The sequence below is a fragment of the Myotis yumanensis genome, unplaced genomic scaffold, assembly GCF_028538775.1.
Source record: "Myotis yumanensis isolate MYYU_CA2020_CCGP unplaced genomic scaffold, mMyoYum1.0.hap1 SCAF_16, whole genome shotgun sequence".
Taxonomy (NCBI): domain Eukaryota; kingdom Metazoa; phylum Chordata; class Mammalia; order Chiroptera; family Vespertilionidae; genus Myotis; species Myotis yumanensis.
This window is the reverse complement of record NW_027223767.1, coordinates 30232094-30254711: the sequence shown is the minus strand read 5'-3', so window position 1 is coordinate 30254711 and position 22618 is coordinate 30232094. Positions and strand designations below refer to the sequence as shown.

The 22618-nt window shown below is 41.8% G+C and overlaps 1 protein-coding gene across 3 annotated transcripts in view; it reads right to left on the bottom strand.

The window, feature by feature from the left end:
* Positions 1 to 22618, bottom strand: part of ACACA (acetyl-CoA carboxylase alpha) — a 259649-nt gene that overhangs the window by 189088 nt on the left and 47943 nt on the right. For all 3 annotated transcript variants that reach the window (XM_070393704.1, XM_070393705.1, XM_070393706.1), the window contains exons 2-3: positions 20365 to 20411; positions 17727 to 17979 (exon numbers count right to left, since the gene is read on the bottom strand). In XM_070393704.1, the coding sequence (XP_070249805.1) occupies positions 17727 to 17979; positions 20365 to 20411 (300 nt within the window). The remainder of the gene's footprint in view (positions 1 to 17726; positions 17980 to 20364; positions 20412 to 22618) is intronic.

The window sequence follows — 22618 nt, the reverse complement described above, 5'->3', positions numbered from 1 at the left end:
AAAAAGATCCCAGGTAAGTGAGCCTGAACAATCCAGTCTGGTTGCCCACTGTCACCTGCCAGGACAACTGCAGCAGGTACCTTTCCTAGTGCCACAGGCACATTCTAAAAAAGTTTTCTTTAACACTACCTTCAACAGGGATGTGACACACTACACAGAATCGATATCTGTCTTCACATAGTTGAAGAGTCTTTTACTCTTGAAAAACCAGCCAAATCCAGTGATCAAATCTGGCACAGACTGAGTGAGATCCAAAATAACAGCACAGCAAGATCTGCACAGGACTGCCTGTTTACAGCATAACTACAATTATCACACATGGGCTCAGGTACTTTGTTTCAATTCTGAATGTAAAATACAGGTTGAGAAATCCAGAATAAAATATGAGTTTTTATTCATTTCCTTTTTTAAAAACACACACAGTTTCTTCGCGATATACAAAAAAAATCATCAAAGCAAATTTCCCATGAATTTCAGGGCTTAACTGCAACACCTTACTGTTTTTTAAAGGTAAATAGTGCCTAAATACAGCATCCTATAACTTACCTTTGAAACACATAATATCTCATCTCCTTATTTTCCTCTGCAGAACCTCCATATCACGATGGCAAAGGAATGGAAGCTGTCTCTTCAGATGTCAGCCTTGTAAACATAAGCCACAGCTCGTCCTCCTGTTGCAGGTGCTTAAAACCCAGGAGGACAAGAGATACTGTACCTTCTGCCTACTTCTTGGCCCTGCTTCAGTCAAACTAGAGTATTCCTGATAGCCTCAAACTACAGTCCTTTTGTCCACTTTGGCCCCAATTTCCATATTTCCCTACCTTTCCTCCTTTTTATTTCCTCCCTACATTTGGCTCACACCTAGAATTAGTTGGCTTCCCAAAAGGATTGAGAGAATAGGGGAAGAAACATAAAAGTTTGTGTAACTAGAAAATAGATCTTAGCAACTCTGCATTAGCTGCAGCAAACATGTTTCAACAACAGTCACTTTCTTCTGCCGGTCACCAGAGAAAAGCTCCACAGCCTCTCCTGGCTGCCAGGAGCACATGACAGGGAAGGCCAGGGCAAAAGAGAAGAAAAAGTTTACAAGGACAACTAAGCCAAGAAAATAATGGGGTCACGAAATCCAGAGGGAGGAAGACAGCACAGCCTAGGTAAGTAATTTCTGAGATCCAATCAAAACAAATAATACTGATTTATCAAACTGCAAAAAGGGGAAAAGCAGGTCAAGCAGTAAAAAAACAAACAAACAAAAAACAAAAACATAGCAACAAAAACACAACTAAGTACAAAGGACAAAACCTGCCACTAGTAGGGAATTCTGTTTAAAGTGGAAGCCACAATTTTAATTTTCAGGCCAGAATAGTAATACACACACACACACACACACACACACACACTTTTAAAAACAACAAGATGTTATTCACTAAAACTTGAAAATAAGAATGAAGCTGGTACAAATGGGATATAGAGATGTGGATAAAGTCCTTGAAAGGAAAAAGGAGCCCAAACAAATATTTTAAACACAGAGTTTAAGCTGGTTTAAGAAAAACCCTGCCTAGAAAGGCTACTGGACACATCTATTGCTATGAAAGCAAATTTGCCACAGATGGACAAATCACTTAAATAAATAAATAGTGGCTGAATGTTACAGTAATATAGTCCTATTTTAGCTTTTAATTAGGTAGATGTTCATGACATTGCTGCCTTGTAATGGAGGTAACACTCTAACAGAATCTACAGAATCACAACTTCCTGAGGCAAGTCCTCCGGAATGATATAATTCACCAGAGTCATATCTAACCTGATTTATGCACCATGGAAACATTCCCACCAAAATGCTGGGTAGAAATAGTTAATAATCTGATGCCAACTATGCTGAGAACCTATTAACGTTCCAGAAAAAAACAACACTCAAAACAGAAGCACACAAATGACCTGGTGTACAGATAGAAGATGAACAATAAAACTGAAGATAAAGTGATTAAGACAAACCTCAATCTTCAGACATTCAGGTGACCCCATATTGAAAAGACTCACTCAGGCCACTCAACATGACCATCCGCCCTAATAGGAAATGGATGTCTTGGGTTGTGTTCAGGTCTGTACCACTTTGTATCATTCCTTCTATACTATGCCAATCTCTGATAAAGTTAGTTGTTTACTTCTTCCTATTTCTATGTCTCTTCAGAATAATATATCTCAAAATAGAGCACTGACACCTTTGTTTAAAACAATTATAGTGACAACAGATGTAGAAGGAACTCAATTTTACACACACATCTGAGTGTCTCCAGATGTAAGCAGTTCTCAAAAGAGAATCACTCTCTGCCTTTATTATATATCCTGAACATTCAAAAACCAAATAAGCATTGAGTATAGAATAAGGCAGGCTATTTTGCACTCGATTGTATCAGAAAAATGTACCAAAGAGGCACACTCAGTAATAGAGTTCCTGCTTTCTTTCACCAAAGGGATCTTTCTAAAACAACTAAACACTAACACAGCACACCCAGATCCAAAAACAAAGCTAGAGCTTTTAATCTTTTATGGATGCTGCTCACAATTCTTCTAACACAGGAAATAAAAAGCCACATTCATCCATTTCTCCAAATTCAAACCATCCCCATTTTAATATACCATAAACAAAGTGTCCAAGGTAGACACATACCTGGCACAAAATCCAACTAGAAGCCCACACTGATCCCAGCATTGTAACATGCCAAGCACCAAGGATGACGTAACAGTTTACCTAGCAGACAGTGATGCAATGGCTGGCTTGATTGCAATGCAAACTGAGTTATACTGCAGCACACACTGTGAAAGAATGTTTTATACTGGGATTTTTCCAAACAGAGAAATCTTGAATCAAGGATATACCTCTTTTGAAAATCAACTGACCACATAGATAAAAGTTTAGTTGTGGACACTAAATTCTGATCCACTGATGTATATGCCTATCCTGCAGCAATGCCACACAGTCTTCATAGCTATGGCTTTATAGTAGATTTTGCAATCAGGGAGTATAACTCTTCCAACTTTGCTCTCCTTTTCTAAAATTATTTTGTCTATTCTAGGTTCCCTGGATTTCCATGTAAATTTTAGCATCAGCTTATCAAATTCAAGAAAGAAGAAAAAAGCCAGCTGATTTTGAAATGAATTGTGAATTTATAGCTCAATTTAGGGAAAATTGCCATCTTGACAATATTGAGTTTTACAATCCCTGAACATAGACTGTCTCTCCATTTCCAGGGTGGGACAAAAGTAGGTTTGCAGTTGTTCATATAGAAAATTATACAATGATCTATATTAATAAAAGGGTACTATGCTAATTAGATCGGACATCCATCCGGACATCCTTCCGGACAAAGCCACGGTGGTGGGGACCAAGGCAGAGGCAGTTAGGGGTGACCAGGCTGGCAGGGGAGGGCAGTTAGGGGAGACCAGGCCAGCAGGGGAGGGCAGTTAGGGGCAACCAGGCCAGCAAGGGAGGGCATTTATGGGTGACCAGACCAGCAGGGGAGGGCAGTTAGGGGCGACCAGGCTGGCAGAGGAGGGCAGTTAGGGGCAGACAGGCAGAAGGGTTAGGGGCAATCAGGCAAGCAGGCAGGTGAGCGGTTAGGAGCCAGCAGTCCCGGATTGCAAGAGGGATGTCCGACTGCCAGGATCGGGCCTAAACCGGCAGTCGGACGTCCTCCAAAGGGTCCCGGATTGGAGAGGGTGCAGGCTGGGCTGAGGGACACCCCCCCATGCATAAATTTTGTGCACCAGGCCTCTAGTTAATCAATAATAATTCAAGAATAAACTGTTACGCATACTCACAACTACAAACCTACTTTTGCCCCACCCTGTATTTAGCTCTTTAATTTCTTTCAGTAATGTTAATATTAGGAGAAGCTGAGTGAAGGATACAAAGGAACTCTTTGTGTTATTTTTGCCAATTCTTCTGTCTAAAATTATTTCAAAATAAAAAGCACCTGAAAGGGAAGGGTCAAAAAGGAGAATAGGGAGAGTATATCATAAAACACAGGGAGTAGTTTCAGTAATGAGTAAAAAGCTAAATGCTGCCATTAGGAGGTCACTAGTGAGTCTTCTAAGTTTAGTTTCAGTGAAGTTGTAAATGCAGAAGCCTAACAGCAGTAACTAAGAAGTAAATAGGATTACCAGTTGAAAGTGGCAGGTTGAGCATTTGTTTATTACTGTTCCCTACCAAAATCACACAAAAAAGGACAATCTATCCTATATAATAAAAGCCTAATATGCAAATTTTCCCCTTTGGTGGTCGTTCTACCGGGAGTTTGACTGCTCACTATGACATGTGCTGACCACCAGGGGGCGGCGCGGAACATGGCGGGCATTGGCAATGCAGTGCTGGCAGTGGGCGGCAGTGGAGGTGCTGCCGGCCTCGATGGGCCCCAACGAGAGTGGAATCGCAGTGGGATGGTAGAGCAGGTGAGCGGGTGACGCCAGGCCAAGGTGGGTGCGAGCAGGGGCCCGACTGCTCTGCTGATCACCTCGCAGATGGCGACCAGCAGCGGCAGCAAGGAGCGAGGCTGCCACCTGGCTCCCAGGTGCTGAGGGAGCTGGGTGGGGGGACCCTGCCCCAATCAATAGCCCTGAAGATGGGATGGTGGAGCAGGTGAGGGGGCGGCACCAGGCCAAGGCAGGGTGCTAGGTGGGGCTGCGAGGCTGGGGTGCAAGCTGGGGCCCTATCTCCGCAGGCCATCCCAAGGGACCCCACCTGTGCACAAATTCGTGCACCGGGCCTCTAGTCTACACTAATAAAAGAGAAAAATGGTAATTAGCGTACGACCGCTACCCTTCCCATTGGCTAATCAGCATATCCTTATGCAAATTAACTGTCAGCCAAGATGGCGGCTGGCAGCCAGGCAGCTGGAAGCAAACATGAGGCTTGCTTGCTTCAGTGACTGCAGACTCCAACGTTCCCCGCCTGCCTTGCTGGCCTCTGAGCTGGCAGTTTGAAACATTCTAACAAATATAGAAGGCCGGGATCTCAGAGCTGGAGTTATACATTGTTTCAATTATAGAACTGAAACAAACCAGATACCTGCTCTCAGAGCTAGAGCCAGAGCTAAAGCTGGCCCAGAATAACATAAAAAAAAAGGAGCTGTTGGGAGCTTCAATCAACAACCGCCAGCCTGAAAGCAGCCCTCAGCCCCTCACCCAGACTGGCCAGGCACCCCAGTGGGGACCCCCACCCTGAAGGGTGTGTGACCAGCTGCAAACAGCCATCATCCCCTCATCCAGGCTGGCCAGGCACCCCAGTGGGGACCCCCACCCTGATCCAGGACACCCTTCAGGGCAAACCAGCCAGCCCCCGGGCCTCTATCCTATATAGTAAAAAGGTAATATGCTTCCCAGCACCAGGATCAGCGGAGCCACGAGGCCTCCTGGCACCGGATCAGTGTGACAGGGGGCAGCGCCCAAACCCCCTGATCGGCCTGCGGCTCTGTGTGTGACAGGGGGCAGCGCCCCCAACCCCCCCACCACCACAGGCCCTGCTCTGTGTGTGACAGGGTAGAGCCATAACCTCCCCATCGGCCCTACCGAGTGTGACAGTGGTGGCACCCAACCCCCTGATCGGCCCTGCTCTGTGTGTGATAGAGGGCGGTGCCCTAACTCCTCTATCGGCCCTACTCTGTGCATGACAGGGGGGAGCTCCCCAACCCCCTGATGGGCCCTGTTCTGTGCGTGACAGGGGGGAGCTCCCCAACCCCCTGATGGGCCCTGCTCTGTGCATGACAGGGTACGGAGCCCCAACCCCCCTGATTGGCCCTGCTCTGTGCGTGACAGGGTACGGAGCCCCAACCCCTCTGATGGTCCCTGCTCTGTGCGTGACAGGGGGTGGCGCCGCAACCTCCCCATCGACCCTTCCTTGAGTGTGATAGGGGGCGGTGCCCCAACCCCCCAATCAGCCATACCCTGAGCATGACTGAGGGTGGCATTGCAAACTCCCGATCCGCCCTACTCTGTGCATGACAGGGCCGGCACCCTAACTCCCCAATCAGCCCTGCTCTGAGCCCGACTAGGGGCTGCACTTAGGGATTGGGCGTGCCCTCTGCCACCCGGGAGCAGGCCTAAGCCAGCAGGTCGTTATCTCCTGAGGGGTCCCAGACTGTGAGAGGGCACAGGCCGGGCTGAGGGCCCCCCTTCCCCCCCCCCGGTGCACAAATTTTTGTGCACTGGGCCTCTAGTCTACACTAATAAAAGAGAAACATGGTAATTAGCGTACGACCGCTACCCTTCCCATTGGCTAATCAGCATATCCTTATGCAAATTAACTGTCAGCCAAGATGGCGGCCGGCAGCCAGGCAGCTGGAAGCGAACATGAGGCTTGCTTGCTCCAGTGACTGCAGACTCCAACCTTCCCCGCCTGCCTTGCCGGCCTCTGAGCTGGCAGTTTGAAACATTCTAACAAATATAGGCCGGGATCTCAGAGCTGGAGTTATACATTGTTTCGATTATACAACCGAAACAAACCAGATACCTGCTCTCAGAGCTAGAGCCAGAGCTAAAGCTGGCCCAGAATAACATAAAAAAAAAGGAGCTGTTGGGAGCTTCAATCAACAACCGCCAGCCTGAAAGCAGCCCTCAGCCCCTCACCCAGACTGGCCAGGCACCCCAGTGGGGACCCCCACCCTGAAGGGTGTGTGACCAGCTGCAAACAGCCATCATCCCCTCATCCAGGCTGGCCAGGCACCCCAGTGGGGACACCCACCCTGATCCAGGACACCCTTCAGGGCAAACCAGCCGGCCCCCAGACCTCTATCCTATATAGTAAAAGGGTAATATGCCTCCCAGCACCGGGATCAGCGGAGCCGTGAGGCCTCCTGGCACCGGATCAGCGTGATAGGGAGCAGCGCCCAAACCCCCTGATCGCCCTGTGGCTCTGTGTGTGACAGGGGGCGGGGCCACAACCTCCCTGTCCACCCTGCTCTGTTCGTGACAGGGGAAGGTGCCCCAACCCCCTGATCAGCCCTGCTCTGTGCCTGATAGGGGGGAGCTCCCCACTCCCCTGATCGCCCTGCGGCTCTGTGTGTGACAGGGTGCGGCACCCCAACTCCCCCCCTCCCCCCGCCACAGGCCCTGCTCTGTGTGTGACAGGGTAGAGCCATAACCTCCCCATCGGCCCTGCCCTGAGTGTGACAGTGGCTGCACTCCAACCCCCTGATCGGCCCTGCTCTGTGGGTGATAGAGGGCGGTGCCCTAACTCCCCTATCAGCCCTGCTCTGTGCATGACAGGGGGGAGCTCCCCAACCCCCTGATGGGCCCTGCTCTGTGCGTGACAAGGGGCAGCGCCCCAACCCCCTGATTGGCCCTGCTCTGTGCGTGACAGGGGGTGGTGCCGCAACCTCCCCATCAACCCTGCCTTGAGTGTGACAGGGGGCGGTGCCCCAACCCCCCAATCAGCCATACCCTCAGCGTGACTGAGGGTGGCATCGCAACCTCCCGATCCGCCCTGCTCTGTGCATGACAGGGGGCGGTGCCCCAACTCCCCAATCAGCCCTGCTCTGAGCCTGACCAGGGGCTGCACCTAGGGATTGGGCCTGCCCTCTGCCACCCAGGAGCAGGCCTAAGCCAGCAGGTTGTTATCTCCCGAGGGGTCCCAGACTGCGAGAGGGCACAGGCCGGGCTGAGGGCCCTCCCTCCCCCCCCCCCCCCCCCCGCCAAGTGCACAAATTTTTGTGCACTGGGCCTCTAGTATATATATAAAAGACTAAGTGACCAACCGTACACCCGTCTGACCATCTGACCGATCAACCAGCCAGTACATATGACGCGCACTGGCAATTTAAAAATAAACGTTGGGCCCTAACTGGTTTGGCTCAGTGGATAGAGCGTTGGCCTGTGGACTGAAGGGTCCCAGGTTCAATTCCGGTCAAGGGCATATACCAGTAGGGAGTGTGCAGGAGGCAGCTGAATTGATGTTTCTCTCTCATCTATGTTTCTAACTCTCTATCCATCTTCCTTTCTCTCTGTAAAAAAATCAATAAAATATATTTTAAAAAATATAAATAAATAAATAAATAAATAAATGTTGGCTTGGGCATGCATAATACATATAAAGCTCTTGCTGGCGCCAATCACACACGTGTGTTTTGATCTATCATTGTCGATCGTAAATTTGGTTGTTTTTGTTGACATTCTGAAGCTGAAAGAAAGCAGCATTGTCTACAGAATATGTCTGAAGACCAACTATTGTCACAATGTACCTCTGACACTTCATCTCTGACACTTATATTATGGAGAAAGGGTGAATAGCTATATTAAAATATTTCTTCTAATTAATTTCCTTTTAATGTGCACAAATCCATGCACCAGGCCACTAGTAAAATAATAAGCGGCATAAAAACATAAGAACAGAGAGAATGGAAATACAGACCCAACAGATTAGAGATGTCAAAAAATTACTGGATAAAAGAGAGTGGCTGGTCAAGAATTAACTGCCTTCAAAACCAAAGAGCCAATCGTAGGGAAAGCCACTTAGAAACAAGCATAAGTCTACTTTAGCACTCTGGAAAAACTCAGAAATTAGAAGTACACAGTGTATCTCTACTAGAAAGGTTGGAGATAGAGTTGAAAACAAAATAAAGTCTGTAGTTTACTTAAAAGTACTGTACCAGCCCTGGCCAGTATGGCTCAGTTGGTTGGAGCATCATCCCATACACCAAAAGGTGACAGGTTCAATCCCCAGTTGGGGCACATATGGAAGGCAATCAATCGATTTCTCTCTCCGCCCCTTCCTTTCTCTAAAATAAATTTAAATAATAAATAAATGTAATGTGCCAATGTTAATTACTGAGCTTTAATAAATATAGGGTTACCAGAGAAATTATAGGATGCCCATTTTAAAAAATAAATTTTAAATAATCAACAAGACTTTATTTTATTTTTAAATATATTTTTATTGATTTTAGAGAGAGGAAGGGAGAGGGAGAGATAGAAACAGCAATGATGAGAGAGAATCATTGATCGGCTGCCTCCCACACGCCTTCTACTGGGGATAGAGTCCACAACCCAGGAATCCGCCCTGACCCAGAATTGAACCTTGACCTCTTGGTTCATAAGTTGACGCTCAACCAATAAGCCACAGCCAGTCTAGGATGCCCATTTAAACTTGAATTTCAGACAAATAACCAGTACTCTTTTTCATGAATATGTCTCATGCAATATTTGCAGTATTTCATTTTTTATACTAAAAAATCATTCACTGTTTATCTGAAATTCAAAATTAACTGGGAATCCTATATTTTTATTTGCTAAATCTGACAACTCTCTAGATAAATGAACTGTGATTAGGCAAAATGCTAAATTAGGAAAAGCTGAGTGAAGGATACATAGGCACTCTGTGCTGTCTTTGCCAATTCTTCTAAATGTAAAATTATTTCAAAATAAAAAGTTAAATTAAAAAATTAAGTTTATAAAAGACTTTAATAGCATGGGAAAATATGTAAAAAAAGGCAGGAAACAGATATGTATATTCATTATAATATCTTCTATGTATGTATTCTTTAATGAAATTTACCCTTAATGGGTAAAAAACACTGAAAGGAAACATCAAATATTAACAGCAGTTATCACAGAATGATTGTATTCTGGGTTGTTTTATTTCTTTCTTTATACTTTTTGGATCTCCAACTTTTCTATATGATAATTTTTTAAAACTTAAGTAGCAAACCACTTGTAAATATATGTTAATAGAAGGAAAAAAAAAGAGCAGGAAACACAGGATTACATAAAATAAACACTGTCAAACAACTGTCCTGAGCCCTATTTACAACATTCATAATTTCATTTAGAAAATTAGGTAGGATTACAGAATCAACTCTGCAGACTATACTACATACACAGACAGCTCCTGTTTTATGAATGGAAAGGAGTGGGTAGGAGGTAGAAGAAACTATTGCTCTCAGCAAGAGTACCAAGTTGCAGATCTCATAATGACCTTCTCTGTTTACTCACTTCTGAGACACTATGACAACTGGGAATCTCAGAATATCAAGGAAGGAGCATTTAGAGTAAAAAGTTTGGGGAGCAAAAGCTCAGGGAGGCTAAATGAGAATGCTAAGAAAGTCAAAACATAAGAACACTCTCACAGGCCAACCAACAAGCAAAGCCAAAATAGAATCTCAAAACTAGAGTCCGTTCTATTATTAACTAGAGGCCTGGTGCATGAAATTCGTGCGTGGGTAGGGTCCCTAGGCCTGGCCAGCAATCAGGGCCAATCGGGGCCTTCTGGCTGCCAGCCAGGGCCTTCCTTGGTTCCACACAGCCCCCTGGTGGTCAGTGCACATCATAGCAAGAGATCAAATTCCTGGTATCCCAATCGAACTCCTGAGGGGACACTTTGCATATTAGCCTTATATATAGATTTCCCATGTTAAAGATTGAAAGTGATGAGCCAAAAGATAAGATGGGAAAATGAAATTTCCTGCCCTCCCAATAATGGTTATTCTTGTGGATAAAGAACGGGTTTTACAGAAAGTGACCTCTCTGGGTGATCTGATCATAAACTCCTAACTGGGCAAGGTCATGGTGTGTAGTCATGCCCCAGGCATATAACTTTTTTAATAAAAGGTTTATTTTTGCCTTAAACAAGCCCTGTCCATTGTTTCTGTGCATCTAGGTTCATACACCTTTGAAATAAACATAATCACCCTCAAGAAAATACATATTCTTGTTAAGGATCCTTTAATTCAACACACATTGCTTCCGCCCATCCTTTTCATGTAGTCTTCCTTACTTCCCTCCTTAATTTCAAATAAATTTTTTTAAATGGTGAAACTGTCATTCATTAGACCATTTCAGATCTTGCTTCCTGGCAATTGTTATCAGTTTTAGACCAAAAAAATTCATAAAAGTTCTCTCATAAAAATGTCTGGACATTACTTATGTTGACATCTGAATTATAATACTGACAATATGTTTGCTGCAATCAAGTTTTTCAAATCTAAATTTCCAAGTTTTAATCTCTAATTTGCAAAAGACTTAAAGAGGTTTTTCCAGTTAACAATTTCTACCTCACAAAAAGGACTCCTCCATAATGAATAATATCACATTACACTAGTATGGCACATTTTACTTTCCCAAAAGCTTTTGCTGCTCTTATTTAATTTTACCTCCATCACTAGATTTAAATGAAATTGCTTCAAACTCAGGAGTTTAAAGTGAGAGACCAAAAAGAAAAGAAAATCCTTATTTCTTTCCAGGACAAACACAAACATATACAGTTAAAACTAAAAAGCTCTGTCCTTTATAGCTTTTAATCAAATCATATCACTACGCTTGTCCCCTTAACTTCCCTCTTGACCCAATGGCAGCAGGCGCTGAAAGCTACTCCTAGATTCTCTCAGAATCTAACCTCATCACCATTATTTCCTATGGATGATGGTCTATAATACAATTCTATATGATTTTTTTTATTGACCATGAATTTTAGGAAACATAAAAAAGTAAAGTACTTTTCTTTCTAGACCAGAAAGGAGATAGGACTATACCTCACCTTCAAGGAGCCTTTTCTGAATGAACTTAATCACTCTCTCCTTCCAAAGTAGCAACTACTTGTCTTAAACCCAGAGACAGAAATTGTATGGTGGATTTATATATACACAAATAACAGCAATTACAGATTGTTTTCCAATGAAGTCATTAACCTAAGATGCTTGCTAAGCATGAAATGTTGGCCACTTGATATTTTGAGTATATATTTTAAGAAGTTTAAGAGAAAACTGAGATGGAGTTTCAAACACCATAACATAAATTATGGGATAAAAAAAAGTTTTAAAGAAATCATATACCCTAGAGGTAAAAGATCCAACTGTGGGGCTAATGTGATTCCAACTGGACCTCATCCAGGAATTCAGCATATTTGTTGACAAAACTGATTACAATCTTTGTTTGGTAGATAGCGTAGGTTGATGTAGATTTAGACTGCATTGTAAGCATGAAGAACAATCTGACCTCAAGTGGTATCCCACAAGGAGCAAATGTCAATATCCATACAACTAGATGGCTTTATTATATGCCACCAAATCATACATTAGTTATCAAAATTAAGATGCCTACACTCAGTCTTAAATGATCTTTCTTCTCAAATGTTCAATTAAATATCAATAATGAGGTTCAGAAATATATCAACCTAGCTGATCTTATCTACAAATAAAAAAACATAGTTGTCTACAATGAGGAATATACAATGTATATTCCCACCAACCTATAACTTTCTTGGGTATTATCCTAATATATAAAAAGCCAGGGGCTGTCATGACCAAAACAACTGGACAGATGACCAAACAGCAGGCTGCGTGGGGTGACCAGGCCGGCAGGGGGGTTAGTGAGGGACAACCAAACGACTGAACAGCAGGCTGCGTGGAGTGACCACGTCGGGGGCGGGGGGGGGGGGGGGGGGTGTCAGGCCGGCAGGCAGAGGCAGTTAGGGGTGATCAGGGCAGATGAGCAGTTAGGAGCCATAGTTCCCAGATTGTGAGAGGGATGTCTGACTCCCTGAGATCGGGCCTAAACTGGGAGTCGGACATCCCCTGAAGGGTCCCAGATTGGACAGGGTGCTGGCTGGGCTGAGGGGACCCCCTCTCCCCCATGCACAAATTTCATGCACCGGTCCTCTAGTCTATATATAAAAGGCTAAGTATTCCTCTGACCGGTAGCTATGACACACACTGACCACCAGGGGGCAGATGCTCAACGCAGGAGCTGCCATGACTCGCACTAGCCAACACCACAGACCTAGCGCCAACAAACCAACACTCAGCTTCCCCAAGTGGGACACAGGCCCTGCCACCACCCCAGAGTGACACCCCACCAAATCATAGCCAATGCTGCCAAGACCCCATGGCACAAAATGTGGCCCACAACCCAGCCCAGCCTGGAAATGGTCGCTATGGGTGCCAGGTAATGACATCACATAGCAACACCCGGCTTCCTCTTCGTAGCAACTAGCCTCCTTGCAGTTTCCTCAGCCCAGGAACACTGACTTGCTTTATAGCCAGGTGGAAACATTTTAACCAAATATTTGTGAAGCATTTTCACGTGCCTCATCTCATTTGATCCTCACAGAAGTCAGAATCCTATTTTCTTTTCATTAGTCGGAAAACGGAGATTTAGAAAGTTTAGAAACTTGACCCAACTGAAAATAAGTAAGAAATGGTGGAACTTGAAAATGACTTCACGTTTTCTCACTGCATAGAATATAATTAATGACTGCTGCAGTTAAATATTTTACCCTTTGTTCTCCCTGTGTGATCTACAATAACAATCTGCTTCGTGTTGATATTTACTGTTATGTTGCTGACAATTACCTGAAAGAGAAGTTGGGGTGCTTCACTGGGCTGGAAAAGGTTTAGCTAAATCAGAAAGCAGGTCTAATTAAGCAAGTTTATTCTCTATATATAAAAGGCTAAGTTGATTCACACATGTGTGATACATATAAAGCTCTCGCTGGAGCCAATCGCACGCATGTGTTTCGATCTGTCATTGTCAATCGTGAATTTGGTTGACACTTCTATTATAGAGAAAGGGCGAATAGCGATATTAAAATATTTCTCGTAATTAATTTCCTTTCAGTGTGCACGAATCCATGCACCGGGCCTATAGTTTTCTCATGTTTGGGTCATAAAGCTTAGAAAGTGATTCATCCAGTCTTCCATGGGTACTCTAGAACAGTGATGGCAAACCTTTTGAGCTCGGCGTGTCAGCATTTTGAAAAACCCTAACTTAACTCTGGTGCCATGTCACATATAGAAATTTTTTGTTATTTGCAACCATAGTAAAACAAAGACTTATATTTTTGATATTTATTTTATATATTTAAATGCCATTTAACACAGAAAAATCAACCAAAAAAATGAGTTCGTGTGTCACCTGACACGCGTGTCATAGGTTCGCCATCACTATTCTAGAAAATATGTGATGCAAGTCATCACACTCTCTGGAAAAGATATTCCCACCTATCCATCATTCTCTCAGACTTCTCATTTCTCACCTAAAACCAAACCCTAAACTTGAGAGGCCCACTCTTATTCTATACAATGGCAATCACTTCACTTGGTTTCAGGTTACCTCCAGTTACCATCTCTTAGGAATGTACCTGTCCCTTTCTTCAATATCATCTGTGAAGGATTAGGCTATTCACTCAGAAAGCTGAACCAGTCTCTAGTTAACTTTGGGTTCAAAGAATGAAAACGAGTACCTGAACCAATATCCTCATTTTCATAGATGAGGAAAATCAGTCCAAAGAGGTACCATGAATTGGTATGGTGGCATAGCTAATTGGTGGCAGATGTCAGAACAGAGTTCTTGCTAATATCAAATAAATTTGACTCAATTTAAATTACCCCAAGGACACCATATTCACAAGTGATTTAAGAAATAATTTTGTTTTATACTGGAACATTAGCTAGCTGAGAGTGAGTGGGAAGTGGCACTATCTCCTACACAGGATGCTGATCACACTTCAATCCATAGCTCCTCCACGAGCTATGGGAATGAGTTTTGCAATAGTAGGGCATGCAAACAAATTCTCAGGCACACATACCACTGATCACACAGTCTTTGCAATAAGAGCCATCAACTTTGGGAATGACTTGGCAACTATAAACTGCCTTGTAATATCATCAGCTGAATTTCCTATAATGGTATCTATCTAATCATTGCCAAACTCACAATTTCCAAATCCAACAAAGGATATTGTTTCACATAGTCTCATATTAGACAAAAATTCTTAAGGTGCTGTATAGCTTCAATAATTTAAATTTTTGGTTTGTTACTCCTCATCCAAGGATATTTTTTCACTTATTTTTTAAAATATATTGTAATTGATTTTAGAGAAGAAGGGAACATCAATGATGAGAGAGAACCACTGATGGGCTGCCTCCTGCACGTCCCCCAATGGGGATCGAGCCTGCAACCCAGGTATGTGCCCCTGACCAGAATTGAACCGGGGACCCTTCAGTTCACAGGCCAACGCTCTAACCACTGAGCCAAACCAGCTAGGGTTCCACTGATTTTTAGAGAGTAGAAGGCAGGGGCAGAAGGGAGAGTGAGGAAAAAACAAATTGATGTGAGAGACACATTGATTTGTTGCCTCTCACACAGCCCCAGCTGGGGCCAGGGATTGAACCTGCAACCCAGGTACATGCACTTGACCAGGAATCAAACCTGAGACCCTTTGATGAGTGGGACAATGCTCTAACCCAGCGGTTCTCAACCTGTGGGTCAAGACCCCTTTGGGGGTCGAACTACCCTTTCACAGGGGTCACCTAAGACCATTAAAAAACACATATATAATTACATACTGTTTTTGTGATTAATCACTATGCTTTAATTATGTTCAACTTGTAACAATGAAAATACATCCTTCATATCAGATATTTACATTACAATTCATAACAGTAGCAAAATTACAGTTATGAAGTAGCAACAAAAATAATGTTATGGTTGGGGGTCACCACAACATGAGGAACTGTATTAAAGGGTTGCGGCATTAGGAAGGTTGAGAACCACTGCTAACCACTGAGAAACACCAACCAGGGCTAGGATCTAACCCTTTGCACTCTGAACCATTCTGGATATTGGCTACCAGCTACTCGACGCTACTTTGCGGCAGAAACGTGCATTTACAGACCCTCGTATTATTTAGTATAATTTTGGAACCAAGTAACATATTATAATGATATTGGGGTGACATCAAGGAATGTATATTTGCAAAAAAAAACAATATTTTATTGTTTATCATTTTGTACAGTATGATAAGTTTTGTAACACTCCCCAATATGCATTGCAGGCTGATTAGTGCATGTTTGATAGTAATAAGTGGTTTGACGCCTGCCACCAGGTGTTTTCCTGTTAGAACACACAATGCAGTCCCGTTTTCTTTGTCCCACATCGAGAATATGTAGTTTATTGTTTAATCCGACACAAAACCCGCTGACATTTCTTGTATATATCTTAGTAATTTTACGATATTTTGATTTAATTTCTTGTGCCATTTCAAGATAAAACTTCAGGGAAACATGCATGTCTCAAAAAGTTGCGTTGAAATAACTCAATTCACCGTAATCACTAATAAACTGCAATGTCCCCTGAGAGGGGACATCCGAGTGATATGCTAGAATTCCGATGTCCCCTGAGAGGGGACAGCAGAGTGCAAAGGGTTAAATTTAACCCAATCTTTCTCAATAGGAAACTGTGACATTATGAGAACAATTTTTGATGGTGTGTGATTATCCATTGTAGAAGGTTTTAAATCATTGGTCCTCTGTCCTCTAAAAGCAAGTAGTTCCACCAGGCACAACCCCAACATATTTACAGATGATCTTGAGGGGAAAGACACCATCACCAGTATTAGCCCAACTGGTGATGTGGTTCAGTGGTTGAGCATCGACCCATGAACCAGGAGGTCACTAGATCTCTCCCGGGTCAGGGTACATGTCCGGGTTGCAGGCTCGATCCCCAGTAGGGGGCATGCAGGCGGCAGCCAATCTTTCATCATTGATGTTTCTATCTCTCTATCCCTCTCCCTTCCTCTCTTTCTAAAAATCAATAAAAACATATTAAAGATGTTTACATAAAAACAAAAACCTGACCCCTTAAGCAACTGCAATGTCCCCTGAGAGGGGACATCCGAGTGATATGCTAGAATTCCGATACCTTAAGCAAGGTATTGTCTCTCTTTAGGCCTGTTTTCTCATCTATTTAAGTAAAGGAATTAGACTAAATTATCTCTGGTTCATTATAGTTCTAGGAATCTGTGAAGTACAGAGTGTGTATCTTGAGTATATAAAAAAGGAGTTGAATTACTTTATAATCCATTAATGATAGAAGTATCAAGATAATAACAGCAGCAATAGCTACCCTAACTTATGTTTATCTAGGCTAGACCTATAATATAAACCTTGGCTGTATATTAGAATTATCTGGAGAGCTTTAAAAGAAATTGCCCCAGCTCCAAGCCAAGCCAATATCAAACGAATCAGAATCAGTGGTGATGGGGTTCATTTCTTAAGGCTCCCCAAATGACTCTGATGTACAGTGAAAACCAAGAACCACTAATCCATAACTTTTAATCCAAGAAATGCAAAGCAAATGACCAAAGGTTAGTATATCACACACTAGCTGTACAATCAAACATCAACAAATAAGAACAATCCAGGGTTACTATTTACTGATATTCTCAATTACATATAGGAAATTGCATTTCTAGAGAAAAAGAAGAGCTCTATAACAATCCCTTATTCCTTCTACAGCTCTTTATTGAGTACTGGCCCAGTCAGAAATAGAATGTAACTTCCTGCTATGATGAAGTAGTTCAAAGAGATATTACTACAAATATCTTTTGCCCACCCTTGCAAAAGACCTGTTAATCACCAAGATAGTTACAACAATGGTAGTCAAAGTAATACAGAGACTGAAATTCCTCAACATAACTTTCTTTCTCTAGGTCTCAGTAAAAGATCTAGTATGTAGAAAGAACCAGAAAAAGTTGAGAGTAATGTTTAGGAAAAGATATTTTCAAAAACTATACTCCAGACAACGTACATCATTTTCCACTTACTCATCAAAGCTTTAAGACCGGTGACATAGGAAAAGAAGAAGCAATCTTGGATAAAATTATTCTTACTCTTTTCAGAACAAACTCAGTGAAAGCAGGACATATTAAATGGATAAAACATTAAACTTCTCTCTCTTACCTTACATGTAAGGCCAAGCCATCCTGTAGGCTAGAGATGCCCATATCAGAGAGTGTATCCGAGCTGACAGAAGTGGGTGACAGAGAGCCCTCCTTCTCCTCCAGTAGATCCAGCTTCACCAGACTGCTGATCTCATCCTCCGAGTTATCTTCAGACACAGAACCAATTATGAATCGGGAGTGCTGGTTCAGCTCCAGAGGTTTGGCCAAGGCGGATGGCTCATCCATTATTTCTTCAAAATGAGCTCTCAGAGCTATGGAGAAAATGAAGAGTGAGGAAAGCAGGTTATAGATAATAACCTATATCTAAAGATAACTACAGGTTATACCTAGTATGGCACAGCTTGAACTGGGAAGCAAGGCAGAGTTTGAGAATTTGTTTCCTTAGCTATTCTATTTCAGGGCCTTTGTTTTCTACAAGGGAAGAAAATCTAGATCATGGTAACTCTGCCTAAAAAATTAAAACTAATTTCCATTTCCTCAAGAAATCATTTTCAAAAAATATATAAGCCATTCCCAATATCTTTATCAATTTGATGATGTCCAAGAGATAATCAGGAACCTTTCCAGTAGGTGAAAGCTCCTTGTTTGTATATTGTAATTTTGGTTATTAGTATTGGGGAGAATGTGGTAAGGGTTTTAGAAGAGTGGTGTTCATTGAAAACTTGGTGTTTAGCCCTGGGCTGGTGTGGCTCAATTGGTTGAGCATTGCCCCAAGCACTGAGAGGTCGACAGTTCGATTCCCAGTCAGGGCACATGCCAGGGTTGCAGGCTCAATCTCCAGAAGGGCACATGTCGGGGCAGCCGATCGACGTTTCTCTCCCCCCTCCCTCCCTTCCCCTCTCTGTAAAACAAAAAATAAAAAAACATTTTAAACAACAACAAAAAACCTTGGTGTTTACAGTAAACTATATACCTACCACCTGGTTCCAAACACTACACTATAAGAGGCTATAAATTTTATATAAGTGCATTTATGTATAAATATATACATAAAACATTTATGTATAAATATACACATACTACATAGTGAGTAAATATACTACATGTATATATATATGTATATATACATGGACACACTAAACATGTTAAAATTACATATGCACCATTATTTTTGTGCAATTTGTGAATCAGAGCTTGTTCATTTATAAAGATAAAACATATGTGTAATGCTAGAATAGTGGTTCTCAAAGTGTGGTTTCTAGTCCAGGAGCAGTATTACCTAGGAATCCATTAAGAGTACAAATTCTTGGGTCCTACCACAGACAAACTAACTATGTCAGAACCTACAGGTTGGGGCCCAATAATCAATATTTTACCAAGTCCTAAAGTTTGAGAACCACTGTGCTAGAAGAATAAAGCAGTAATAATAAATTGTCAGGAATGCTAAAAAATACCTACAGACAGTTCCTAAAAGTGAGTTGGAGATTACTTAAGCTAACTTTTATGTTTAAAACTAGAATCAAATATAAAAATATGCAAACTTGACATCTAAAATTTCTATACATTTCTCCCTTGGAGTATTAGGTTTCCTTAAAAAATTTTTGTTTAATGTCTCCAAATTTTATAAAGAGTTCACTTTCAGAATATTAAAAGAAAACCAAATCATTTAAAAAGGGGATTAGGGAGAGAGAAGGAGAAAGGGAGGAAGAAGTTCTAACAGATGACCACTCCAAACATCAGAAAGTACAGTAGCAAAAAGGCTACTTCTTTCACATTTTAGAGCAGTTCATAATCAAGCTTAAGAACAATAAATTTGCCGAGACCGGTTTGGCTCAGTGGATGGAGTGTCGGCCTGCGGACTGAAGGGTCCCGGGTTCGATTCCGGTCAAGGGCATGTACCTGGGTTGCGGGCACATCCCCAGAGGGAGATGTGCAGGAGGCAGCTGATCGATGTTTCTCTCTCATCCATGTTTCTGGCTCTCTATTTCTCTCCCTTCCTCTCCGTGAAAAATCAATAAAATATATTAAAAAAAAAAAAAAAAACAATAAATTTTTTAAAAACCTCCATTTCAGCTAACAGAAAATAATGGCTGCCTTCTTCACAAGAGAAGTAAGTAAGGTATTCAGGGACAGATTCTACATTATAGCCTGACCAAAATTAAGTGACTATACTAAAAAATAAAATTAGTAAGAAGCACTTCTCTGATTCCGTGGAAAAAATGGGATTGACTAATAAATGAAGGCTCTAAAAAAGTCAACTTCAAATTTTTCTTTCCTAGCTAAGAACAGGAAGGCAGCCTTCCCTAAAGGGTTGCAACGACTGGAAGCAGCCCAGTGTCAACAACTAAAGACCTGTCCACCAACCAGCAACTCTACTGAATGGTATGCCCAGGCACAAGCCTACAAACCATCAGAAGAGAGGTCATGTATGGAAAATCACTGAGTAGCTGTCCAGACACTCTAGAAGCTACTCTACAGCTCGTCCCACTTCCATTGATTCTAGTCCTGAATGAAAGAGAAAAGGTGGTGGAATACTATCACTGTCAGACTTGTTCACTCAAGTTATCCCCCCTAAACCTGCATATATTCTTTTGTGGAAGGCAACTTTTAACATAAAAGCTTACAGGTTAATATTTTAGCACACGAACATAAAATTTTTATCACATTGAAAACAAGGAGCATTATTTATAACTGACCTCTTATAATTCTCACTGTCTGAGCAGATATCCACTTCCAAAAAGAACTAAAAAAAAAAAAAAAAAAGAAACGGAGAGATATTTGAAGTATTTTTTAAAAGAATTTCAAAATTATTAATAACTGTTTTGCTCAGCATAATATAAAGTAATAATACTCAAAGTATGATTTTCTGGTCAAATCTATTATTGAACTTGAAGCATAAAGTTTAGTTGTTTACTATTTGTTCAAATCTGTGAATCAAAAACATTATATGCTCAAAGACTTTTTATTCATGAAAGTATTAAACAATAATCCAATATTATAATTTCACAATATGCCTCTTCCATGTATACTTGGATGAACACATTCCAACCCTATGATTTCCAATATTTCATAAAAAAAAAAAAAAAAAAAGAAAGAAAACCACTAGATTTGGTACAACCCAGTCAGGCAATGATTATGTTTCCAAATGGTTACACCCGCCTTGGTCAGTGTGCCTCACTTGGTTGGAGCGTTGTCCCATGCAGGTTCAATACCCAGTAAGGACATACACCTAGATTGCTAGTGCAATCCATGGTTAAGGTGTGTATGGGAGGCAACCAATTGATGTTTCTCTCTCTCAAATCAATAAAATGGCTATACCCACCCATAAAGTAAGGGAGAGGACAGATCTCCTATTACATTAAGTCCCTAAACTCTAAGAGACCAAAGAATCTCTAGTTACTTCCCAAATCCTGGGTTTCCTTCAAGGCCCAACAATTTAACTGTACCCAAGGTAGAAATTCTCAAATTTGACTATTTATAACAATCACCTGTTGAGCTTTTAAAAAACATATAGTATGTCTAAACTCCACCCCAGATCAACTGAGAATCAGAATTGCTGCTGGAGGCCCAGAGATCTGAATATTAAGTGTCACAGTTGACAGACACAGTTCCACTGGTTTGGGGTGAAGAAAATATAAGGAATGAACCTATTACACAGATAGGGAAATCCAGAGCTTCTAAGAGAAGACCCTGAATGACAAGTGACAAGATTGGGGATAGTGTAGGTATGTTAATTGGGGAATTAAGATTTACCCCATTATGTAGTTTGAGCTAGGTATAATTTTGATTCATTCACACCAGATGGCCACTGCGTTGGCTGGTGTCATTTTTTTATTTGATAATCTAAGGGAAAAGAGGTCAGTGCCCCTGACTAAACAGTCAGGTATTACAGGTTTTAAAAATGCTTGTGGCACACCAGTTGAAAATAATTACATTAAGTGAAGAAACCAAAGGTGAAGAACAGTATGTAAAGTATGCATAATTTGTATTTAAAAAATTAGCAGAGTGGGGAGCATTTGTTTGAATATGAATAAACCTCAACTTAAAAATAAATACATTTAAATAAATATATTTGATCATTACTATTAAGAAATTATAATGATATTAATAACACTGCTTGTCTCTGGTGAAGGGTACTAGATGGCTGTAAGACAAAATTAGGATGGAGAATGTCACTATATATGCTTTTATTACATTTGTTTTCTCTCTCTTATGTTTAAAATTTTGAACTATGTGCATGTGTCACTTATGTATTATCAACTGAAGATCTTAAATATGTTAACAGAAAGTTTTACCCAGCCCACCCAGTAAAGCTCAGTGGTTGACCTCGACCCACGAACCAGTAGATCATGGTTCAACTCCAGGTAAGGGCACATGCCCAACTTTTGGACTCTATCCCCAGCAGGGGTTGTGCAGGAGGCAGCTGATCGATGATTCTCCCTCATCATTGATGTTTCTATCACTCCCTCCCTCTTCTTTCCTCTCTGAAATCAATAAAAATATGTTTATAGATAAAAAAAGTTTTACCCAATTCCATTCCACTCTGATCCTTTATTCCTATCTGCCTGTGCATTTAAGTAGACAATGGGCATGTCATTCCCTTATTTAATATATGTAATTGACTATGTTATCTCCTTAATGAAGCTGGAAAAAGTTATCTCTTCCAATCATTTTAGATCTACCACCAATAGCACCTTACAATGCTGTGTAAAAACTAGGTTTCTGCAGGCCGTTTCATAAGAATTCCAGTTAACATTTGAGTTACAAAAGTAGGAGGCACGAACAACGGGTTTATTTCAAATATTATTACCTAGAAACATTAGAGGCTTCCAGGTAAAAAGCCATTTTGTGAATTCAAAAAGCTTTGGGATTATGAATCAATTTTCCCTTATAATCTTACTTCATAGAACAACAGTATTTAGAAAAAGCTGGAGCCATGATTCAGATGTG